The sequence below is a fragment of the Nicotiana sylvestris genome, chromosome 5, assembly GCF_000393655.2.
Source record: "Nicotiana sylvestris chromosome 5, ASM39365v2, whole genome shotgun sequence".
Lineage (NCBI taxonomy): Eukaryota > Viridiplantae > Streptophyta > Magnoliopsida > Solanales > Solanaceae > Nicotiana > Nicotiana sylvestris.
In genome coordinates, this window is record NC_091061.1 from 91,208,120 (window position 1) to 91,230,878 (window position 22,759).

The window sequence follows — 22,759 nt, forward strand, 5'->3', positions numbered from 1 at the left end:
GGGCGGATTGTGATATTGAGCTTGTGACCATGTCGGGTGGATTGTGATAGCCTGTGACACGCCTGGCAGATTGCGATTGTGAGCTTGTGATCATACCGGGCGGTTTGAGATATCGGCATGTGAGTTGTCCATGCGGTTGTGATTAGAAATATGGGCACAAAGTGCTGTGAGTATATGATTATAGGTTGAGACTCGTGACTTTTGTTTATGAGATGAGGTATCTAATAGTAAATTCATTGCGAAACTTGTGTTAGAACGGCTTGATTAATTGGTTGTTGTTTGTTTCTCTTATTTGGTTTCAATTGGTACTTTCACGATGTTCTTATTACTTTACTATTTATATCACCTGTTGATTCTTGTTGACATTTACTGATTCTTGTTTTTATTATTAGCTTTATACTTCTATACTGCACATGTTATTTGACTAGTAGGTGTGCTGACTTGTACCTCGTCACTACTCCACCGAAGTCGGTCTTAATACTTACTGAATACCAACTATGGTGTACTCTTACTACACTTCTGCACATTTTTGTACCTATTCAGGTATTAGAGATATCGGACTCAGGCAGAGTTAGCTTATTAATCACGAGGATTCAAGGTAGAGTTGCTTGGTCGTCGCAGTCCCTTGGAGTCCTTTCCTTTCATTGTACTGTCAGTTTGTTACTTGAATAGTATTGTATTTCTATCTTTGAGATCTTTCCATATATTCAGCTAGAGTTCATGACTCTGTATTACTTAGTCTTGGGAGGTTATAGTGATCATTGATGCGTAGGCTAATTTCACATTTTTTGGTATTTTATATAAATCTCTAATTTAAAATATCATTGTTATATGGGATTAATTGTTGTATGTAAATGACTTACCTAGTCTTAGAGACTAGGTGCTATCATGGTGCCTAAGGCGGGATTTTGGGTCATGACACTAACTTCTTGAGGAATGGACTAGATGAGCTTTTCCGAAGATGGTGCCATTGGTTGGTCATCACTCTTTTCTTCACCTTTATCAGCATGGCAACAAGAGGCCTCAACATCGTCATGAGAAATCTTCGTGCGGAACTAACTTGGCAAGAACTTCTCCAATGTCACTTGCCATCGTGGCTTTTGAGGGTGGTGCACCTCCACTTTTGCTTTCCTCAAATGATTAACTAGATTCCGTTTTCTCTGTCTTTTTACCATCATTTTCCTTGTTGGTTGTACTTTTGATTTTTTTCTTGGGCTTCTTTTGTGGCACCTTCAATGAGTCACCAACGTCCAACCTTCATCATCATCAAGCTGATCAACTTCAGCTTTGTCGGTCTCCAGTAATTCTTCATCTTTAGTTTCTTTGAAACTACATAATTCACCTTCAATGAGTCACCAACGTCCAACCTTCATCATCAGATCATGGGCACGAGTTGCAGGTTCTTCAAATATACTAGGCTTGATACCTTACAAGATGTAGCACAGTCCTCAATGCATGCCTTAGATGCACATCTCTATGTCATAAGCTTTACTAAGCCCGTCTTTGCGGTTGAGGATTACATTCCTCCAGCAATTTACAAAGTCGATCACTGGTTCAACCTTCCCTTGACGAGTATTTGTAGTTCCACCTTGCTCACAGTATGCCTTGTGCTATAAAAACAATTGAGGAACTCTTGCTCTAGTTGACCCCAGATATTAGTAGATCCCGTCTCGAGGTCTGTATACCAATCAAAAGCATTTTCTTTTAGCGAGCAGACAAATTGCTTGACGAGGTAATCTCCATAAGTTCTAGCATTGTTGCATGTCTCAACAAAGTGCTCCACATATTACTTTGGATTGCCTTTACCACTAAATTATTGGAAATTTGGAGGTTGATAGCCAACAAACATCTTCAACATATCGGTCTTTGTAGTGTATAACTTTGCGTATGTAATGGAGGACTTGGAAGCAACTTTATACTTATGTTTGATAGCTCTTTCAATGAACTCCTTTAGTTAATTGATTGGAACCATCCCTTAAGATGAGACAAGGATAGCCTCATTCGATGTTACTTGTCTTGGAGGATAATCACTCTCTGGAACTTCTGGGAGCTTGCCGGGTGCATGGGTGGATTCTTCTTCCATCAAGATTCTTACCCTATTTGTTAGCTTGTAATTTTAGCATCTTGATTTTGCATGCACTTGGTCAAGCAAGCAATTGCTTCCATCAAGTTTGCTAGGTGTTCCTCCACATATAAAGTGTTTGTCACCATTGCTTGCATAATTGTTGTGGATAATGGGAATAATATGAATTGTCACATAGATTGATCCTTGATTGGCTCATGCTATGCGGTGTAAGTGGGGAGGATCCATCACTTGAAGTATCATCATCTTCTTTCACAGAAGAGTTCTTGGATCCGAAGAGGTTAAGCAGAGGTAGATTTTTTTAAATCTTTTTAGAAACATTGCTTCCTCCTTCATGTGCGTTTGTAGACGATCTTTCTCCTTTTGAGGATGAAGATCCAAAAACAGGAGTTGATGTGGACGAAACTTGGAGTGATTATTGTCATAAAGAGCGTACTTTGCTCCTTGTAACTGGTCCAAAGTTTCAAAGGTATATCAAGGATGCTTCCACATTAGCGTAGAACCTGGAATTAGCAGCTCCGGTGAAAACTGATCTGGAGTTGATTTTTTTTAAGCCATTTCAATATTCTTGAACTTTGGTGATTGAAAAGTTAAGATCAGAGGTAGAAATTGTCCCACTGGACGTGCTAGAATTTGTAGACAATAAATTGTGTCAAGAAAATAATCGAGAGCGAAAAATATTACAATAATTGTAGTATTTTATTTCAAATAATATGAGTGTTATAATCTCTATAAATCCTCTGATTCTTCTTTCCAATAATAACTAAAAGAGCCTTCTAGCTTAATCTTGAATTTTATATTATTTTAATCCAAGTGCTTGAGGTCTGATCTTGATTTTGGCTTATTTTTTAATCTAAGGACTTGCAGCTTGTTCTTGAAATCTTTGGCTTGATCTTTTAATCCTTAGAATACTTGAATGCTTGTAGCTTTTACAGAAATCTGCAGTATTTGATCCACAAGCTCTCTTTTGATTCTTGTTATAACTTCTGGTGTCTTTTTCTGAGTTATGAAGACCCCTATTTATAGTTGTGGAAGAGAAAAGTTGTGATGAGAACAAACTATTTCCGACCAATCAGATTGAAGTGTGACTAGGCCGCATTTAATTGGCCAGAACATGTCACTTGCACATGTGACGCGATTTCACTGGCATTTTGATCTGACTTGGCATGCATTGTCATTTTAACACGTGGCATGATCCTATTAGCTCTTACGTTTGACTTGTTGTGCCATGTCATTTCACACATAGCACCAAACTGAGCCTTTAGGAAGACGTCATTTGGGCTTAATGAAGTGGGCTCATCACTTGTAGCCCAATTAAATGAGCTAGCCTAATGAGTTTGGACTTATTTATTTAACTCAATGTATATTGGACTTATCTAATCAATCCAATTTTATTAGCCAGTAATTTTTTATTTGGACTAACATATTTGAAATAAAGGCCAAATTATTTTATTGAATTTAACTCCAATAAATTTTGCATTCCTACACATTATTTTTGAGTAATTTAATGTAAAACTTACTCAAAATATATATGTCTATCTAATCAATTTTTGAGTAATATATATATATATATATATTCACTATATCTAAATAAATATAATTGGGATAAAATATGCTATGTATATTAAGACGAAACAACAAGAAATACAATTAGAACAAATAAATCATTATATTTACACATAATGATCTTCAACAGAACACTGAAATTAATGTTCAACAAATTCATTCATGTGATAATTTGGTTGATCTGTTCATTAAGACATTACCCACCTCAACATTTGAGAAGTTGAGACAGAAGATTGGAATGCGTCGTCATCGAGAAATAAAACGATGTTTTCATGAGGGGGAGTAAGATACGCAGTGTACTCTTTTTCTCTTAGCCTATGTTTTGTCCTATTGGATTTTCCTAGTAAGATGAGGCAACAAACAAAGCGTATTACAGATATGTGTACTCTTTTTTCTTCACTAATTTTTTTTTTCACAGGGTTTTAACTTAGTAAGATTTTAACGAGGCATATTATCTATATTTGGACATTTAAGAGGGAGTGCTATAAATTATTAGTAAATGTAGATGTCCACTATTGCCACTACTTTTATCCATGATTACAGATAACCTCCCACTACTCCTCATTATTATGATTGTAACTCCTACACCTCCAAAACCCCTTCTCATGATCTTTTCCCGTGATCTCAATTGTTAATGTCATGTTTAAAACAATCCTTTTGTAACCTTTTATGTAATAGTACAAATAGAGGCATGAAATGTGAAATGAGATACACTTGAATACTTGATAAAATAAGAAAGTTCAATGTTCTTCTCTTATTTTATTACTTATTTTTTTTATTTTATATAATTATTTTGAGTTACATTTCTTAGCAACAAAATACATTTAGGAAGTCTGGACTTTTAAATTCATACCATGCGTATTTGTTTAGGTGTTTTTGGTGTCTACATTCAGAAGGATGATATTTGTTTCTTGTGTTTTTGGTGTACAAATTAATGAATTACCATTATTGTTAATAAACACTCAAGAAAATGCATTAACTGAGCTAAATTTAATACTTCATTTTCCTTTAAAAGAAAATTGGAGAATTTTTTCCAAAGAATGCAAAGACCAAAGGCAAAAATAATGGATCTTGGAGATGAAAACCGGACAAATTAAACATGTCAACTGGAAAATTAATGAAATTTGTAAGCAATTTGACACCATTAAAAACGACTGATCATAGTCATTTCAAGCCATTAACGACGTGGAATCATCATAGCTACAGAAATAGATCTCGCTCCTTTCAAAAGCTCCTCGTGACCGTACGATTGAACTACTTTTTTTCTTTTGGTGGGGAGTAACAAATTTCATTCTTATTTAGGAGGGTTTAATTTAATATGATATTCCTAAACCTCTGAAAATCAAGGATCGCAGCACAGCTCCAACAGCTCAAGAGCATAATTTCTGGTCGTTCGTAAAAATCTCTTCCAAGGTTTGAATTAATGTATATATTTTAAGCACGTTTTTATAGGGAATTATGACATCAAACATTGTTTCTGGTAGTGTTTGATTTGATAGCGAAAAGGATGTTGCCGAGATGGAGCAAGGCTATTTCCCAGTTTGCTAGGGTTAACTCAGAATTGGGAAGACATTTGTGTTCTTTCTCCTGTCGAGATTATTCCAAAGTTGCGGCGGTTGCAGCTGATCCTACTGAGAAAATCTTCAATGTCAATACCGAGGTTTTTAACTTTTGACTTTTGTTCTAAATCTTGGGGTTTTGAGTACTTGATGACCTTTTAAGCTTCAAGCTAAATTTCCCTATTATATATTGTGAACCTATTTGTGTCGGACACAGAGTGTTTAAGGAAAGGAAATGGAGACTTTTGAAACTTGTGGGTTTAAACATGCCTAACATTTGTGTGTATATTATAGTCCGGCATGACTCTGTTGCGTGAGTCTTAATCTTTGGTTGTTCGAAAATTGTGACGTTTGTGCGCTTTCTTTTATTAAATTTCTGTAGTTGACCTTGCTGCAAACTGAAAGACAATAGCTTTATCTTATGTATCGCTTCTTAATGTATCATATTGTATTGTATTATATTTTATTGTATTGTTTTGATGTATACAATATTTGAATAGATTGTATTGTTTGTGTCGTTTCATGACGTCATGCACGAACAATATGGAGAATATACCGACAATATTACAAAGGAAATGTAAGATACGAGGTAGAATTATTATATAAAAAGGTAGGGTAAAAGATGAAATAGAATTATTTAATAATAAGCAAGGGTAAGATAAGAGGAAAAAAAGATAACGACGCGACCACACCAAATCGGCAGTTACATAGAGTGGCACTTTTTGTTGTTACGTAATGACAGATTTAACAACACGTATATAAAATTTAAGTAACAATCAAAACAAATATTGTATTTAAGGTAACAATATGATACAATACAATAGGTAACAACCATCCAAACAAGCTGTTAATCAAGTTATTGGTGGTTATACCAAGCAAATGATTTGTTAGATTTAATTTCTCCAACTTACAAAGTATATAAAATTAACAACACGTATATAAAATTTAAGTAACAATCAAAACAAATATTGTATTTAAGGTAACAATATGATACAATACAATACAATAGGTAACAACCATCCAAACAAGCTGTTAATCAAGTTATTGGTGGTTATACCAAGCAAATGATTTGTTAGATTTAATTTCTCCAACTTACAAAGTGCTGCGGCTGCTGCTAATTGAATTTCTGTCACTTGAATAGGTAAATTTGAACAAGATGTTCTGGACTAAGCCTCATTCACTGGCATTAGCACCTGATTCACCATTAAGAGTTGAAGATCCACAATACGAGGGCATCAAGCGCTTTACACTTAAGCTGTTGCGGTTTTATAGTAAGCAAAGCAAGTCCATTCGAGGGGCAAATGTTATTTATTGCCGTGTTATTCACCAAGTTGATAGACCTGCTATTTATGACGGTTAGTCTGTTCGCTCATCTGCTCCTCGAACATCATAGCTTTTGCTTTTTCCTGTTCGTGTATGTATCATTATCTGTAACTTATATTATTTATTTTTAAGAAAAGCAAGAGAAAATAACAATGGTCTATGTCTGTGTCTATTCTTTTTTAAATTCACTATGATCCTTATAGGATATTTGATTATTGAGTATCTGAATTGAAGATGCAATTTAGCAATTGTCAAATTGTTGACTGAATCTGGCTTATCCTTTTAACCATTTAAGCACTGGCAGCTTATATCTCTTAAGAATCTAACCCAGCTCATTATTGCTAATCTTTAACAGCATTCTTGCTCATGTTAATACTAGAGCTCAACTTTTTGAATGTTCATTTGCCATATGATGCTTTGAGGAAAATATTCAGCTGTGTGATCAATTATGTCTAAGTTGATGACTCTTTCTTGTGAAAATGCAGCTATTTAAGAAATTTAAACAAGAAAACACACTATTATAATTACCTTATTTTTCACCAACATCCTTATTTTTCTGTTTTTCTTTTCCCTGCCATCTTTAGAGATTATAATTACCTTTCTTCGTGGAGTTGCTATGCTAATTAATGTTTATTTTAGTTGTCTGATCTGTGTATATATGTTGCTGTGCAGTATTTAACTTGGAGAAAACATTTAAGACCACATTCTCGTTACTTGTTATACATATGTGGCTTTGCTTACGACGCTTGAAACAGGAGGGTAAGGAAGGCGTTGAGTTGGGGCAGTATTTATATGAGATTTATAATCATGATGTGGAGCTGAGAGTTTCTAAAGCTGGGGTAAGTTACAGAATCCTGATACAGAAAAATCAATTCTATAAGCAAACAGTTCTTCTCAGCATGCCTTCTGTTTTTCCTTAAGTTGTTTCTGGTCACAACATGATTCATATTGGAACTGTTAATCTTGTTGGATATACTTTGAGTTGCAGAGTCTCCCTTTGTCGTTATACCATCAATAAAGTCAGAGCAGCCATATAGTAATTTACTCTTTTCTTTTGAAAATTTGGGGTGAAAAAATTAATAAGTATATCAATGCATGATAATGATGGTATATCCTCCAGAAAAAAGAAAATGAAAGAAGAAAAAGAATGAGGAACAGGACTGTAGTTAGGGGCCGTCTTAGAACAAGTCTCTGGTGCCTAAGCTAGAGGACATCTATGATCTTACCATGCGCGGGCCTCTTTTATATTGTTTCTTGCATATGTGATTTGGGATGGTGGTAAATCTAACATGTCACTTTCCTTGGTGAAAGAGCTTTGATCTCCTACAAAAGCTTTTTTTCATCACTACTTTTTCTTTTCCTTTTTTTTTTTCTTTTTCATTCAGAGATTTTGCTATCACTATTTCTATAGGATCTTTTTCACATTTTTGGATTTCAAATGAATAAGATTTATCTGAGGTTCCCTCCCCCATGTTTGTATACTTGTCGTGTTTTCAGTTTGATATTAATGACGAAATCTGATTCTATGTTTAAACGTATAGATTACATTTTCCATGCTCTGGCACTTTTTTCCATTGTCCTACAACTCATCCTTTTTAATTTCTTCAGTATAATGCCTGCCCCTGTTAATGCTTTTCTTCTTTGGAAAAGCTTCACATAAGGGGGCATTACCACATTAAATCTGTTTCCAGAAGATAGTAGCTTTAAATTAATTTTCCTTTAAATATCTTCTCACCCATTTATTATACTCCCCAATTTAGAAACTCCGTATGTTAAAGTAATCTTAATGGTCCTCCTCCTCCTCCTCCCCCCCCCCCCCCGCTTGGACAGGATATTTGTCTATAATAGTATAACTACATAATAACCCTTCTTTACAAAACCTGATCCTCCATCTAAACCTTCAAATGCATTTCCTAGGAAGGCTATGTTGAGTCCCTCAAATCTCTGTCTTTACCCCCTTGTTTTCAGAGGAGAGGTTACTATATCCCGTCTGATTAAATGGTTGTTTCTTTCCTCCCCACTGTCGTTCACAGAAAATTTCACTGTGGTTTTTCCAACTTTTCCAGCTCAGTTATCCTGCCTGTTAAGGACATATAATAAGTTTAGATAGTAAACTAAGTACTCTTGCTAATGTCTCTTTTCGGGTAATCCTTTTCCACCCTTCTCCTTTCAACTTTCTCAATTACTGAATACTGTTCAATGTGATGTTTGTGATTTTCTTCCAGTGTATTTCCAAGATTGGGATTCTATACGCCATGATCTGTCTTAGTCGCAGACATCGGTAAGGAATACACAGTAGTAATACTATAAGATCTAAATTTTTGGAGAAATCTGCAAGATTGGGTGATGAAGAGCTTAACAGTTTACTTGGATATTATATGAGCAATGAATTTCACTTGCCGATTGAGACTCTAGAATTTGGAAGGCGAAAGAATGTTATGTTCATAGTCAAGTTATTGTATAGTAAACTGCTGAAAAGAGAGAAAAGAGACTCTCCTATCTGATCAAATGGATTCTGAGAGCGCCAAAGTGTTCTTTTCTACTTGAACAGTAGTATAACTTACCAAAAGAACTTGTCCAGTAGAATGGGGAGGCATCCTAACGATTGATAAATTGTGTAGGAGAAGGACAATCCACATTAATTGGTGCTTCGTGTGCGAGAAAGCTGGAGAGGATGTATGCATTATTGCCTGATAGCACATACATTATGGTGTATGGCGAAAGGTTGGAAATTCAGAATAAAGTGGCTGAGAAGGAGAGCGTGGAAGTTTTTCTGTTCTCTCATGTTAACAATATGGAAAGAGTGGAACAGAAGAGCGTTTGAAGGATTTCAAAGTTCATTTGTGAAGATTTGTTGGACGTCTTTATATTGTGTATGACAAACTAAATTCTTTTGTGGAGATTCATACTTTTGTATATGAGTATGTACTTTTGTATACACCTTGTATGTGGGGGCTACCCTTTTTCACATAATAAAATAATTAACTTCATCCCCTAAAAGAAAAAAGTATTTCCATCGTCATTGTGGTTTTTCCACAATTTGTACTCACTGAAAAGGAAAAGGGGAAGGTAGTATGTAACTGGATAAGCAGCTCTGTGATGGCAGATATAATTCCTCTTTCTTTTATTGTGATTTATAATGGGCATGCAAGATTCTGAATGGTTAAATAACAGGATTTATAAACTTAAGCTTATTTGTATCTTTTGTTCTATTGAAATTGCAGGTTAACTTATTGTTGACTAAATGGATGAAGGATTTAGAGAAGATATTTTATGGCAACATTGTTGCCTATGATGCTGCTATGCTTCCTGAAGCTAAGCAGGATGAGTTGGAAAATGTAATTTGGAGGTAAGGCATAGCATTATCTGTTCAGGCTCCATGATGTATCGGAACGTTGCAGTTTCATTTTTAGTTTGTTAAGTATTTCAACAAGCGAAGTTTGTGATCCAATCATTTTTGCTTGGTCATTTATCATTATATAGAACTTATGGGCTATTTCATCTTTCTTACATTAATTCAGCATAACTCTTTGTAGCTATTTCAGTTATCAATGCAAAATTGCTTCCATTTGTTGCCATTTCAAACTTAGGGGACTCTGCTCAATTAGGATAAACAAAAGGATGTGTAAGATGAAAACATTTGTTAGGGTATATGTAATGAAGTTTCCAGACCTTAACCACATATAAGAAAGAGGAAAATAGTATCAACCTTAATTTGACTGCAATATTTTATCAGTCATTGCATTCTCTTGAGAGATTCTAAACACTATTTGAAGATTGCAATAGTTGGTTTCCACATTTATCAAGCTAGAAATTAACACATTGGATAATTATGCCCTAATCGTGTCTTCATGAGATACTAGTGAGAAAATTTGAAATATATATATGTATATTAATGAATCTGTTATGAAGAATAATAAACAACCTTCTTTAAAGATCTTTTAAGCTTGCAACAAGTTATGATGAAATGCACCGCTCCTTATCAGATGATCTTGTCTGGATAGAGAAGCAAATCCAAAAACTAATCATTGTTAGCTACAAGCAAGCTAGGATCGCTAGGAGTTGACTATTTGCTTCTCCCTTGTATTGAGGGATAGCTAAACCAAAGATCCGGTGGAATTACAGAAGTTGAAGCCTTTCCCTCATTATCTTATTTTCCTGCATATTCATTGACCATTCTAGCTCACTTTTTTTCCTTTCGTTTTTGCTCTTCTATCTTTGAATTGCCCCTCCATACAAAGTCCATCTGAAATTTGGAGAGTTCTCTTAACACTGACCTTGTCCAAGGTTAGTTCCAAACTGTGGATGGAACTTGGAACTAGCTGTTCGTTGTTTTGCAGCTGCATATTTTGAAGCATGATGTTACTGTGGTGTTATAGTGAACTACAATTTGATGTGGTATAGGAGAATGGTATACACAAAGATATAGTGTTATATTTGGTAATCTGAAAATGGTGGAGTTCTCTTTGGTCTTTATTATGCCCTATTGTAATTAAGATTGAAGAGATGGCCATTTGGCAATTCTATGTGCATTCTATTTGATTGACCTTCTGATATTTTATGTTGTAGGAATGTCTTCTCTGATGATGGTACATCTACACCAGATCATGCCGCCTTGCTTCCTCTCCAGGCAAGTATATCTTTCCATTCTTGAGGTGCTCTTCTTGATGCAGTCTTTGCTCAGAACTGTAGACTTGTACTGTAGGCAGTTGGTGGTCGATTAAAGGAGTTCGGGATTGCATGTCAAAATGGAAATGCTTTTGCGTCTTTCGTGAAAGATAAAATTTGTTCTCATTTCTCCTTGAGTTGCTATTAGCTTCTATTGACTGCAAGAAACAGTGCAGTTTTGAGACTAACATTCATCATTTCTTGAAAGTACATCTCTTTTAGTAATTTCCCTCAAATTAAATTTTCACTTTATTGGGCTCTGTACCAAAGGTTTAATGCATCCGAGGATTCTGCATGCCATGCTTATTTTTCTTTTCAGGTTGTTGCATGTAGTTTGTTTTTGGTTGGGCTCTGTACGTATACCAAGCTTATTATATTCTTTAATCGTGTGATTGCAGGCTTTGTCGAGGTATGTTCGCAGGGAATTCAACTGTATGTCATTGACAGGTACTAATTCTGCCTCAAACAAATATGTGTGTATCAATTTATGTGAAAATTATGTTAGCACTTGTTAACTGAGGGCTTTCACGCTCTTAGTCTCCCCTCTTAAAGAGACAGAGGAAAATCTTAAACAGTGCGAGACACTGCAGTCTCTGTCCATGTGATGTCATGTTTCACATCTGCAAACCACCCCTCCATCAGGAAAAGAAAAGACTGGGAAAATAGAATGATGAGATTTTTTACAGGAAATCTTGTTGTCTTTAAATATAATCCTGAGTATAATAAAAATAATTTTGTAACTCTTAAATATATCAGTCGGCATGAGATATCTTTCCTGCATTTGAAATGTTTGCACAAGTATTGTATGAAAATAAAGCTCAGCAGAGTGGTTAGGATGCTTGATTGTGATTCTGGCTGTTGATTTGTGGCTAGACATGGAAGTCTTTGAAGTTCTCTTTACCAATGGCCAGTTAATTATTTCAGAGAATTCTTTTAACTCAGTTTTATTGCATCAGACATTATGGGCTTCGTACCTGAGGATTGATTGAATTGAATCCATCCATTTCTTTTGATTTCTTAAACAAAATGGGGCTAGGGTTTGAAGGCACGGGTTGTCTGTGCTATATCTCTGTCTTTTCATCCCCATATTGTCTATGTATGGATGATCCTATCTTTTCTCACTTGAAGCAGCCCCATTCTCATTCGTAACATATAAGCAAAATTATACCACAAAGACTTATGAGGGAATTTTCAATAAATTCTTTTTCATTACTGATTCCTCACTGGTAGCCTGTATAAAGATAAAATATTTCTGGAACTTTCTTTATAGTGATGGTGCTTTTGATTGGACAGATAAAGAAGCTATATTTTCGGGAAACTTCATGTTCACCCCGTTGGGAAGCTCAAAAGCTGGTACTGTGTAATACGAAGAGAGAGAGATCAAAACCAAACATGCTCATCAACAGTGCCAAAATTCATGGTAGGGACCAAGCCTTCTGTCACTGAAATCAGAAGAAGAAATTGCCGAGTGCTTATTAAGCAAATAGATGTGCAGTCCACTTTTCTCTAGCTTTAGTAAAGTTGGTAGAAATCAGAAGTTGCTGGCTGTTTTTGTTCCCCAGTATGAAACTTGGACAAAAATATCCTACCTGTTGATGCTAATTGTTTTGACGAAATTACATGGGTGCTTTTTTTGTTAAATTATAAGTGTAAGATTTGAGAGTTCAAGATTTGGATTATTACTGTAAATGTCGCCAATGTGTTTTTTAGTTTTTGTTTTGGGGAAATATTAGAGGGGTGAGTGCCCTCTTGCATTGATTTCGCATACAACCTTGATTGTTGATTAGGATTTATGTTTACACGGCTCTTTTAGTTCTTCTAGTTCACTTTTTGTTACATTCCTTATCAGAGGGGCACTTTCGGTGTGTTCAATGTTCTCAGTTCTTTAATTCCTCCAACAGTCCACACCATACTCTGTACAGGAATGGCAATGGGGCGGTGCGGTACGGGTTTAAGCCTATGTGGGGCGGGGCGGGTTTGTGTCTGTGCGGGTGCGGGCGGGTTGATTTTTTTAAAAAAAGAAAAAGTTGCGGGTGCGAGTTCAAATATTGACACAAAGTAAGAAAGATATGAATCTATCCTACACAAATTCTATTATTGTATTGGTGAAAAATTCTATTGCTGGTTATTTTAAAATTCAGCCCCCTCGCCTCAAACACCCCCCCACCCCCCAAAAGAAACAGAAAGCAGACGATAAAAAGGCAAGTATGCTTTGACAATGGAACAAGGAAAAGCCAACAATTTTCTTCTAAAAAAGTTCTTTTAATTTGTTTTGTCTTTGTAATTCATCAACATTAATTATTCTGTTTTTTTTCCTTTTTTGGTTAAAGTCCTAATAGCTCAAAAGCACATTCTTAAAGTGCCTCTAGTCTTAAAATGAAGCCAGATTTGAAATCCCAAAAGACACATCCATTTGATATATCCCAAAGAAAAAGGAAAATGAATTAGTTTAATGGAAGTAAATATAATTAACTAACTTAAATAGTGAGCAGAAAATTTAAAGTTTTTTTTTTTAAAAAAAAAACTTTAGTGGAATGGGGTTGGGCGGGTGGATGCGGGTGTAGATATGGGGCGGGAGAATACGGGTGAACATGCTATGCGAAGCGGGACGGGACGGGGCGAGTTAAAACTTTATGGGTTAAAACAGAACCCGCCCCGCCCCACTGTCATCCTATCTGTACGAACACTATGTCCTATGGATTTTCTTTGAAAGACCTTTTTCTATCATAGGAGCTTTGTCTCGTTAATGAAGTCCACTAATCCATAGGATCTCTCAAAGAAAGTCACTCTTAGAATGTTTGCTTTTCTCTAGATTATTTGTGTAGTTTTTATTTTTTATTTTTTAAAATTTTCCTGAATAAAGCCAGTAATGAGGACTAGAGGTGAAACAAATCAAATAACTCGCCAAAAGTACAGACAAAATTGCAGCATCATTTGGATATCCGGGCCAGCTTGCGCATTTCGACTAATTTTACGGGATACATGTTACACAAGAAGTTTTACCAAACTCTTTCGAGACTTTTAACCCTCCAAAACATGCGGGATAGAATCAATTCTGGATGGACAATACGTTTTTCATTCAATTCAATCCAGTTTGTTTTGTGTTAAGAAATTAGAGAGAAAATCAAAGAGAATGAATTGTAACAAATTTGATGATTTAAAAAATAAAAAGAAGTACAGTACTATTTATAGATTATTTAAAGGAAATAAACTAATGAGAATTTTCTTTATACATTCTAAACTAAAAGGAAAGCAAATATTCTATATTTTAATGTAGCTACTAAACTTAGAATTAGTATTAATATAACAAGGGAGAAGAAGGAAAGTAAAGTTGAAGGAGCATGAGACTTATGTAATTAAAAAAAACAACGCAAGGACACGCACGATACTTGGGACAAAAATATAAAAAGCAAAGGAATATAAAACGACCGTAGAATAATGAAGCAATCTTATTGGCCTGGTGCTGGTCATCCCCACCTAACCAGAATTCCTGTTACGCCTATATATATATTTATATCCCCCTCCGTTGACTCCATTCCTTAATTAGCAAGCATTGGTCTTTTTATCGCAGTTCCCCAAAACCCAGCAAGCATCTCTTCATATTCCATTATTCACAGATTTTTGAGAATGAGAATTTTGAGAGTTGTCACTTTCTTGGTGCTGTTTACTTTGGTCACTGGACATGAAAATCTCAATTCCCATATGTTTCCTAGGCCGTTGATTATCGAGTACCCTGAACCCCATCACCATCAGTTGAAGGATGAAGTTCAATTACAGTGTACTAGTTGGAGATTTGCTGTTGAAACTAACAATTTAGGTCCATGGAAGACGATCCCAGAGGAATGTGGTAATTACGTGAGGCAATACATTGAAGGCGGGGCGTATAAGATGGACATTGATAGGGTTTCAGATGAGGCTGGAGCTTATGCTAAAAGTCGTGATTTGGGAGCTGATGGAAAAGATGTGTGGGTTTTTGATGTGGATGAGACTTTGCTTTCTAATCTTCCCTATTATTCCGACCATGGTCACGGGTACGATTTTTATTTGTGACATTGAGTTATATATTGAGTAAATTTAATGTGGACATATTAGAATTAGAAGCCGATCAAGAATTTGAACTTTAGTATGGGTTCGACTTTGGGATTGTATCACCACTGATCATTTAATTACTGGATATGAAATTAATTATTTGTACTTGTTTAGTGATATTTTTCACATATATATAGGGTCCGAGCCTAAGCTACCCATAACTAGCCCTATGCATCCGCCCCTGCTTAAAACGTGTTATTCTATAACTTTCATAATTTTCAAGAGTTCAAATTTTAAACTTTGATAGGATATTTTTCTATTTGTCTTATTTTTTAACCACTACTGCAGTTTTTTTCTTTTTATTTATGATGTATTAAGTTAAATTTAAGGAAAGGAAGTATCAGTTTTATTAGTTATCAATTAGAAGTGTAATGTGCCTGGTTTTACTTGGAGTTATGTTTCTGCTTCTGTAACAGTTTAGATATTCAGTATGTTCATGAGTTTCATGTTTAGCATTGTAATATGTGTAATTGTGTGCTAGTGATGATTTGTCTTTGACCTTTCTAATGGTTTTTCGGGGAATGTTTGTAGATTGGAGGTTTTTGATAGTGTGGAATTCGAAAAATGGGTTGAGAAGGGAATGGCGCCAGCCATAGGTTCCAGTTTGAAGCTTTATCAAGATGTTCTGAGTCTAGGGTTCAAAGTTTTCTTGCTGACTGGACGTGGCGAAAGACACAGAGGTATTACTGTAGAGAATTTGATGAATGCTGGATTTCGAGATTGGCACAAGCTCATTCTGAGGTGAGTAAATGGCTACGATTTTATGAATAAAGTTCGTTGATTTCATTCCTGATGATAAAAAATGGAAAACATTCAGAATAAAATTCGTCCAAGTGTATGCTCCGTGTCCTGTGAAGATGATTCTGTTACATGCCATAAGAGGTTTTGCTAACCATGTCATTACTAATCCCGTATTTGCTTTCCTTTTTCGTTACTAAGACTTAACATTTGTGAAGGCATTTACTCTTAATATTCTCAAGAGGACTATATAAGTCCATTTAACTGAAAGCAGTAAGCTTTGTTTCGTCTTTCGCATGTTTGGTTGGTTGCTGAAGCTTATTATTGTGTGTAAACTCTTTGAACTTTATTGATCAGTTAAAAGCTGGAACTGTATTAAAATATTTGGCTTGCCCCCAATTCCAGGATCCTTCATCAATGAAACATTACTTTCTAAAGGTCAATGCATTTAAAATGTGCGTTGAGGAACCTAACTCTAGAACACGTGTCTGACAATCTCTTTGCTTAATTACATATATTTGCTTCATAATCGTACTTCATTATGTAATTTCTATGACTTGATAACTTAAGCATATCCCCAATCTCGACGTGATTTCACATAGGTGAACCACAGTTGCTAGTAGATTAATCCATATGTTTTCAAGTTGAATTAAACTTAACCATACTGCAAACCCTCGTAAATCTTCTTAAATATCCATTGGACACACTTACTTATCTCACATTAGCATTAACATGTATATCATCTTTCTTGTTGATTAGCATTAGCATGTATGTCATCTTTCTCGTTTTCTAGATGCTGAAGAATAACACATGTTCAACTTTTATTATGTCCGAATCCTTAGTTTTGTATAAGATGGAGGTTGAATTTGTAGTTTAAAACATTAATGTCGATTCTTGGTTTGAAAATGGGGGTTAGGGATTGTGGGAGGTAGAAGTTGTGTACAATCTCCAATGGTTGCACTTGGTATTTGAACATGTGACATAATTTTTTTTTCTTCTCTTAGTCACGACACAGATCAGTGACGATGCTAGTGTATCATACTTTTCTAAATAAATAAAATTTTGGTTAATGATTGTATGCAGGGGCTCGGACGACCATGGTAAAACAGCAACAACCTTTAAATCTGAGAGGAGAAATGAGATGGTAGAAGAGGGGTTCCGAATATTGGGCAATTCTGGAGACCAATGGAGTGATCTGCTGGGTTCCTCAGCGTCTAACCGCTCATTTAAGCTTCCAAACCCCATGTATTACATTCCCTAAAGTAAAATTTGTAACTAATCTTCTTTCAGTAGGTTGGTAGTCCATGTTATTGCAACATGCCAATGATTTTTTTCACTGGCTAATGGCTATCTTATAAATTACGGAAATGTAATTGTTGTAATCCTTTGATCTGGAATATTGATGATTCAATTAATGTATATCATAGCAGCAACAATTGTGCATAACCACCATTTCCATCTCTGCAATCTCTCTCTCTCTCTCTCTCTGTCCTACACATACGCACACGCACACACACATTGATTCCAAAAAAGTTTTATTGTTTTAGTTTAGTTCCACAACAGTATCAAGGAAGAAGAATCTCAACAATTTGTGAATGAAAAATCACAACTCTTGACTATTTCTCATTCTTTCTGTTTACCTTCATATAAAGCGAAAGGTTAACCACCGATTTTCGAGTCACAGTAAGTTTGTGATTCAGCCACACTAAAGATTGATTATGAGAAATAGTAAAGTCTGTTAGAAAAGAAAATCGTTATTTGTGGCTTGAATTATTTTCTTGTATTTTAGGAAATTCATAATTCCCATAGGTTTTGGTTCACCCATTGTTCTAATAGATTTGGGAAGAAAAACTTATTGTCCTTGTCAAACTGGAATTTTTTTCTCTTATAGGTTTGGAACTATTTGAGATCTATATATTGGAATTTAGTTAAAGATTCTATATATTGTATTGTGCTTTTCTTCTTTCTAGTTTCTCGACACGTGCATTACACTTGTATGTCAAGTCATGAAGTACACAATTTTATAAAATAGTAAAAATATTATTAAGGTAAAGCTTTGAGTAAAGAAATATACATGAAATAATAAAATACAAGTTTATGTGAATGATTAATATGGATCACCATATAGTGACTTGTTTGTCAAGATTAAGATGTTTGAATATCGTCTGAATTTACGAAGATGCAGAATTAAAGTTAATTAGATACATGTGATTATTTTACTTATCTAAATTTTATCATGAGGTACAAATATGTAATAAAGCATATTTCACTTAATACTTATAGACGATATTACTGGTGTATGTTCCTTTCATCTGTCTCCATTGCTCTGTCATGATAAGGACGTTCATTGTCACCTTTGATATTTCTCTTGACAGCTTAAAGTTGGTCAAATAAGAAATTAGGATAAAATCCAATATTAGGTTATTATTTGACCATGTAGTTTATTTAATTGGCATTGCAACATAAATTTACATGAAATTATTTTTGACTGAACTTGAAAGGATATCCTTCATTCATGGGAGAAATTTAAATTCATGGAATAAACATTCATTTTCATGGGAGAAAAAGTAAATTCTTGGGATAAACATTTCTTTGGTAGCAAAAAATGAGTCAAAAACCAATATCTTAAGAAATTAAAATTATCAATACACACAAAACACTCAAATCTTCTCAGCTTTCAGTCCATGCTATATTTTTAACTACCAACTGAAAGTGTAAACATATGATTATGCTTCTTTAGTGTATCTACATCTATAATTAAAGGCATAAAATATGAACAATCTTTTTCTTAGTCACACATGATGGTTTAAAGCCAAAACAGAGCTATACATACATGTTTAATTATGAATGCAATATATTAAAGTTTAAGGTTAAAACAATTTGAACTCCATTATAACCCACTTTCTTCACTTCTAAAGCACATGCTGGTCGAATATCTTAATTCATCGTCCACTAATCCACACAAACAATTGATAACATTCGTTTTCTCTGCTTTCTAACTTTCTGATCGTTCTAAGTTAATAAACTATACATGCACCATGACACTCGCCCTAACGACTTGGTGAATTTTCCTTAGAAAAATTACTGCAAAAGGAAGGAAAATAGCAAATTAACTGGAGTAAAGAGAATGGTGTAGTTGCAACAACATCGATCGTGAAAGTAAATTACAGTTGATTCTATAGGAGTGAAACGCAATAGTAACATGAGATAGTGCAGCATATAATTTAAGTTTTAAATAATCTTGTAAGCTGTAATGGAATAATTTGTGATTTCCTTTGAAAACTAAACTTTTAACAATTTGATATTACATATTATAAGAAGAAGAATCCTACACACAACAACCAAAAAATTATTTAAGTAGAAACACACACGATAGAGTAATAAAAGGAAATGACAAATGGTTCAAAGAATTTGAACATCAATAGCTTGGGCAAAACAGAGTAAATATTTCATGATGAAGCTTTTCATTGTAAAACGACTATAGCACTATATTGTAGTACTGCTCATTACTGAAGTTTGTTGGTGTTCCTTGACACCAGCATAAATTAAATTTTCCAATACACCTCTATCATAAGTCAATATCAGTTAGACAAACTAAAAGTTATTAAAGATTGGGTCATCAAAAGTCAAAATAGATTTTCTTTTCGAGAAATAAGATTATTAACACATTGCGTTCACTAAGGTTTCAGTTTTCTGATCTTAAGAAAATGTATGACAAGTTTGCATCAAATAACCTCTAAATAAGAACACCTTCAGAAGTTGATTCTCAAACTTCTAAAGAATTTTAACAATCACAAGTAGTATATGTAAAGGATTATAGACTCATTCAAAGCCATAAAATTCTGTATTCTGTTCAAGATCTATTATTCTATTGTGTCTTAGTACTTTATTTCATTTTCTAAGTGTATTTCTTCTCCATTGACTCTTGAGATTATCATTCTAAATAGTTCAGCAAATCTATCCCCACCCCAAACCTTTTTTTTTTCTATTGAATTTGTTAACAATAAACTGTAAAGGATGGGAAAAGAATAGAATGAAATTACCAGATTTCATATGCAAATAGAATGAACCGTGAATATCCGGTAAGAGCACAGAGAAGAGAAGAGAAGTACAAAGTCTGTTCTACCAAGACTCTAACTCCAATACGCAAATTGATTAGCAAGAAAGTGTAACTCTTGGCGGGGACAAGTAGCAAGTTAAACATGCATGTGTTCTTCAAAACACGGTTCTGATGCGTTACTTCTCTTCCTATGCATTAGGTTTTCTTTTTATTAAATAGGATATTTAGATTGGTAAGAAGGGTAGTATAGTAATTTAAATTTTCAGTTAGGAGCTTCCCATTTTTAATATAGTATAGACTCATCGTGGAAAACTCTCTCTGCTTCTGCCCCGAAGATTAGGCCTAACCAAACCTCGTTAAATCGTTGTGTTAATATTTCTCTATTTGCTTTATGTGTGATTGTGTGCTAGTTAATGCACGATCTTTCGCAACAATTGGTATCAAAGCAAGGTTTGAGTTTCTACATATAATCTAGGGTTAAGATGTCTTCATCATCTTCAACAAAGTACTAAGTAGAGAAATTTGACGGTGGTTCTAGTTTCAGTCTAAGGAAGATTAGGATGGAAATGTCCCTGGTATTACAAGGCTTATGGAAGATAATTGATGAGGATTTTCATAAAGAAATGAAAGAGACGGGGAAGGTAGACTTGAAGGAGATGGATTTGAATGCGATATTCATGAGCGTTACAGATAGCATTCTTCGAGAATTGCTGAAGAAACTTCTGCAGCAACGACATGAAAGAAGCTTGAAGCTCTGTATTCTAAGAAATCGCTGACAAACCGCATCTACCAGAAAAAAGAGGTTATACAATCTCCGTATGAACAAAGGTACACCTATTAAAACTCACCTTGATGAATTTAATTCAATTAAAATGGACCTAGAAAATGTGGTTATTAAAATTGAGAGTGAGGATCAAACCTTGATTGTGTTATTTTTTTTACCATCGTCTTATAATACTTTTGCCGATATGCTACTATATGGGAAAATAATATTTCACTTGAAGATGTTAGTAATGCACTAATATCTAAAAAGTTGAGAAAGAGCTTTCCAAACAGCAGAACTAAAGGCATGGGTCTTGTGAGAAGAGGAAGAACACAACAAACAGATTTTAACAGGAAAATGTCAACCGCTAGATCGAAGTCTAGAGCAAGGAAGTCGAACTGTTACGAGTGCGAGGAGCAATGCCATTACAAGAGAGATTTTCCTAAGATGAATGAGAAAAGAAGGAAGCAGAAAATAGATAATTCAGAAAATATTATTGATACTTGCAATAATTCTAATGATAGTGACTATGTAAGGAAAGTCTGTGCCGTGAGTTCTAGTCATGGGCAAAATTTCTGAATTCTTGATTCTGGTGCTACTTTTCATATGTGTCCACACAAGAATGAGCTTGCAACTTACAAGCAGATGAGTGAGACTGTCTACATGAAAGATGATAAACCGTTATCAGTAGAGGAGATTGGTAACATCAGATTGAGAATGTTCGATGGAATTATCAAAAACATTGAATGTTGGCATGTTCCTCAGATCAAGAGAAATTTGATTTCTCTTTCGACTTTGGATGATCAAGGGTATAAGTTTCACTCTGAGAATGAAATACTTAAAGTGTGTAAAGACTCCATGGTATTCATGAAAGGTAAACTGCATTCTAAATTCTATCATCTTCGGGCCAGTGTAGTTGAAGGGGAAGGTGTTGTAGCTTCTGGAAAACGTTATCTGAATCAGTCTCAGTTGTGGAACTTATGACTTAGTGATAGGAGTGATAAGGGATTGTCTGTGTTGAGTAAGCAAAATTTGTTGAATGGGTACAAAAATCAAGTTATGAATTGTTCTGAGCATTGTGTGCTTGGTGAATAGAAAAGGGTAAAGTTCAACAAGAAGGCTGAGCACAAGACTAGAGACAAGTTAGAGTATATACATTCAGATTTGTGGGGTCCAAATAGAGTTCCCTCCAAAAATGGTGCCAGGTATTTTATGACTTTGATTGATGATTACTCAATGATAGCGTGAGTGTATTTTCTGAAAACAAAAGACAACGCATTTCCGACATTTGTTAAATTGAAGACAATGGTTGAGAGGCAGGTAGAAAGAAAAATTAAGTGTCTTCAAACTGACAATGGGTTGAAATTTTCTAACTCTGAATTCAATAATTTATGCCGCAGAGATGGTATAGTGAGATACCGTACTTGTGTCAGAACACCAATATAGAATGGTATCACATAATGTATAAACAGAACGCTTTGTGATAGGAAATGAAGCATGCTTTTACACTCATGTGTTAGCAAGGATTTTTGGGCTGAAGCAATCAATCCAGCTTGTTATTTGGTCAACAGATCTCCTCCACAACTATTGAGTTCAAAACTCCTTTTCAGGTATGGTCCGACTCGCCTGCAAATTATTAGAATTTAAGGATATTTGATTGTCCTACTTATGCTCATATGAGGGATGAAACTTGAGCCTATGGCAAAGAAGTGCATATTTCTAGGGTATGCAACCAGAGTGAAAGGTTATAGGTTGTGATGCACAGATCAAAAGGCTCCAAGGTTAATAATCAGTAGTGATGTAACATTCAACGAATTTGCTTCACTGGACAGTTAGAGAGAGAAGGCAATAGAAGAAATAGATCATGGTATTAGTGACCATATAGAGCTAGAAATTGAATCTCCACTAGC

The 22,759-nt window shown here is 34.8% G+C and overlaps 2 protein-coding genes across 3 annotated transcripts; both read left to right on the forward strand.

Annotated features, from left to right (window-relative positions):
* The first annotated feature begins 4,838 nt into the window (after positions 1 to 4,838).
* Positions 4,839 to 13,015, forward strand: LOC104244021 (uncharacterized). 2 transcript variants are annotated; one of them, XM_009799320.2, is made up of 8 exons: positions 4,839 to 5,040; positions 5,134 to 5,309; positions 6,350 to 6,563; positions 7,204 to 7,370; positions 9,756 to 9,880; positions 11,101 to 11,161; positions 11,598 to 11,646; positions 12,493 to 13,015. In XM_009799320.2, exons 2-8 carry the CDS (start codon positions 5,157 to 5,159, stop codon positions 12,561 to 12,563), a joined length of 840 nt encoding a protein of 279 aa, XP_009797622.1. In that variant the 5' UTR covers positions 4,839 to 5,040; positions 5,134 to 5,156; the 3' UTR covers positions 12,564 to 13,015. The 2 variants fall into 2 exon arrangements, with proteins under 2 accessions (XP_009797622.1, XP_009797621.1); XM_009799319.2 differs by having other exon boundaries at positions 4,841 to 5,062.
* Positions 13,016 to 14,639: 1,624 nt separating this feature from the next.
* Positions 14,640 to 17,472, forward strand: LOC104244019 (acid phosphatase 1-like). Its single transcript, XM_009799318.2, has 3 exons — positions 14,640 to 15,230; positions 15,820 to 16,029; positions 17,110 to 17,472. The coding sequence occupies exons 1-3, from the start codon at positions 14,827 to 14,829 to the stop codon at positions 17,285 to 17,287; spliced, it is 792 nt and encodes a 263-aa protein (XP_009797620.1). The 5' UTR covers positions 14,640 to 14,826; the 3' UTR covers positions 17,288 to 17,472.
* The last annotated feature ends 5,287 nt before the right edge of the window (positions 17,473 to 22,759 follow it).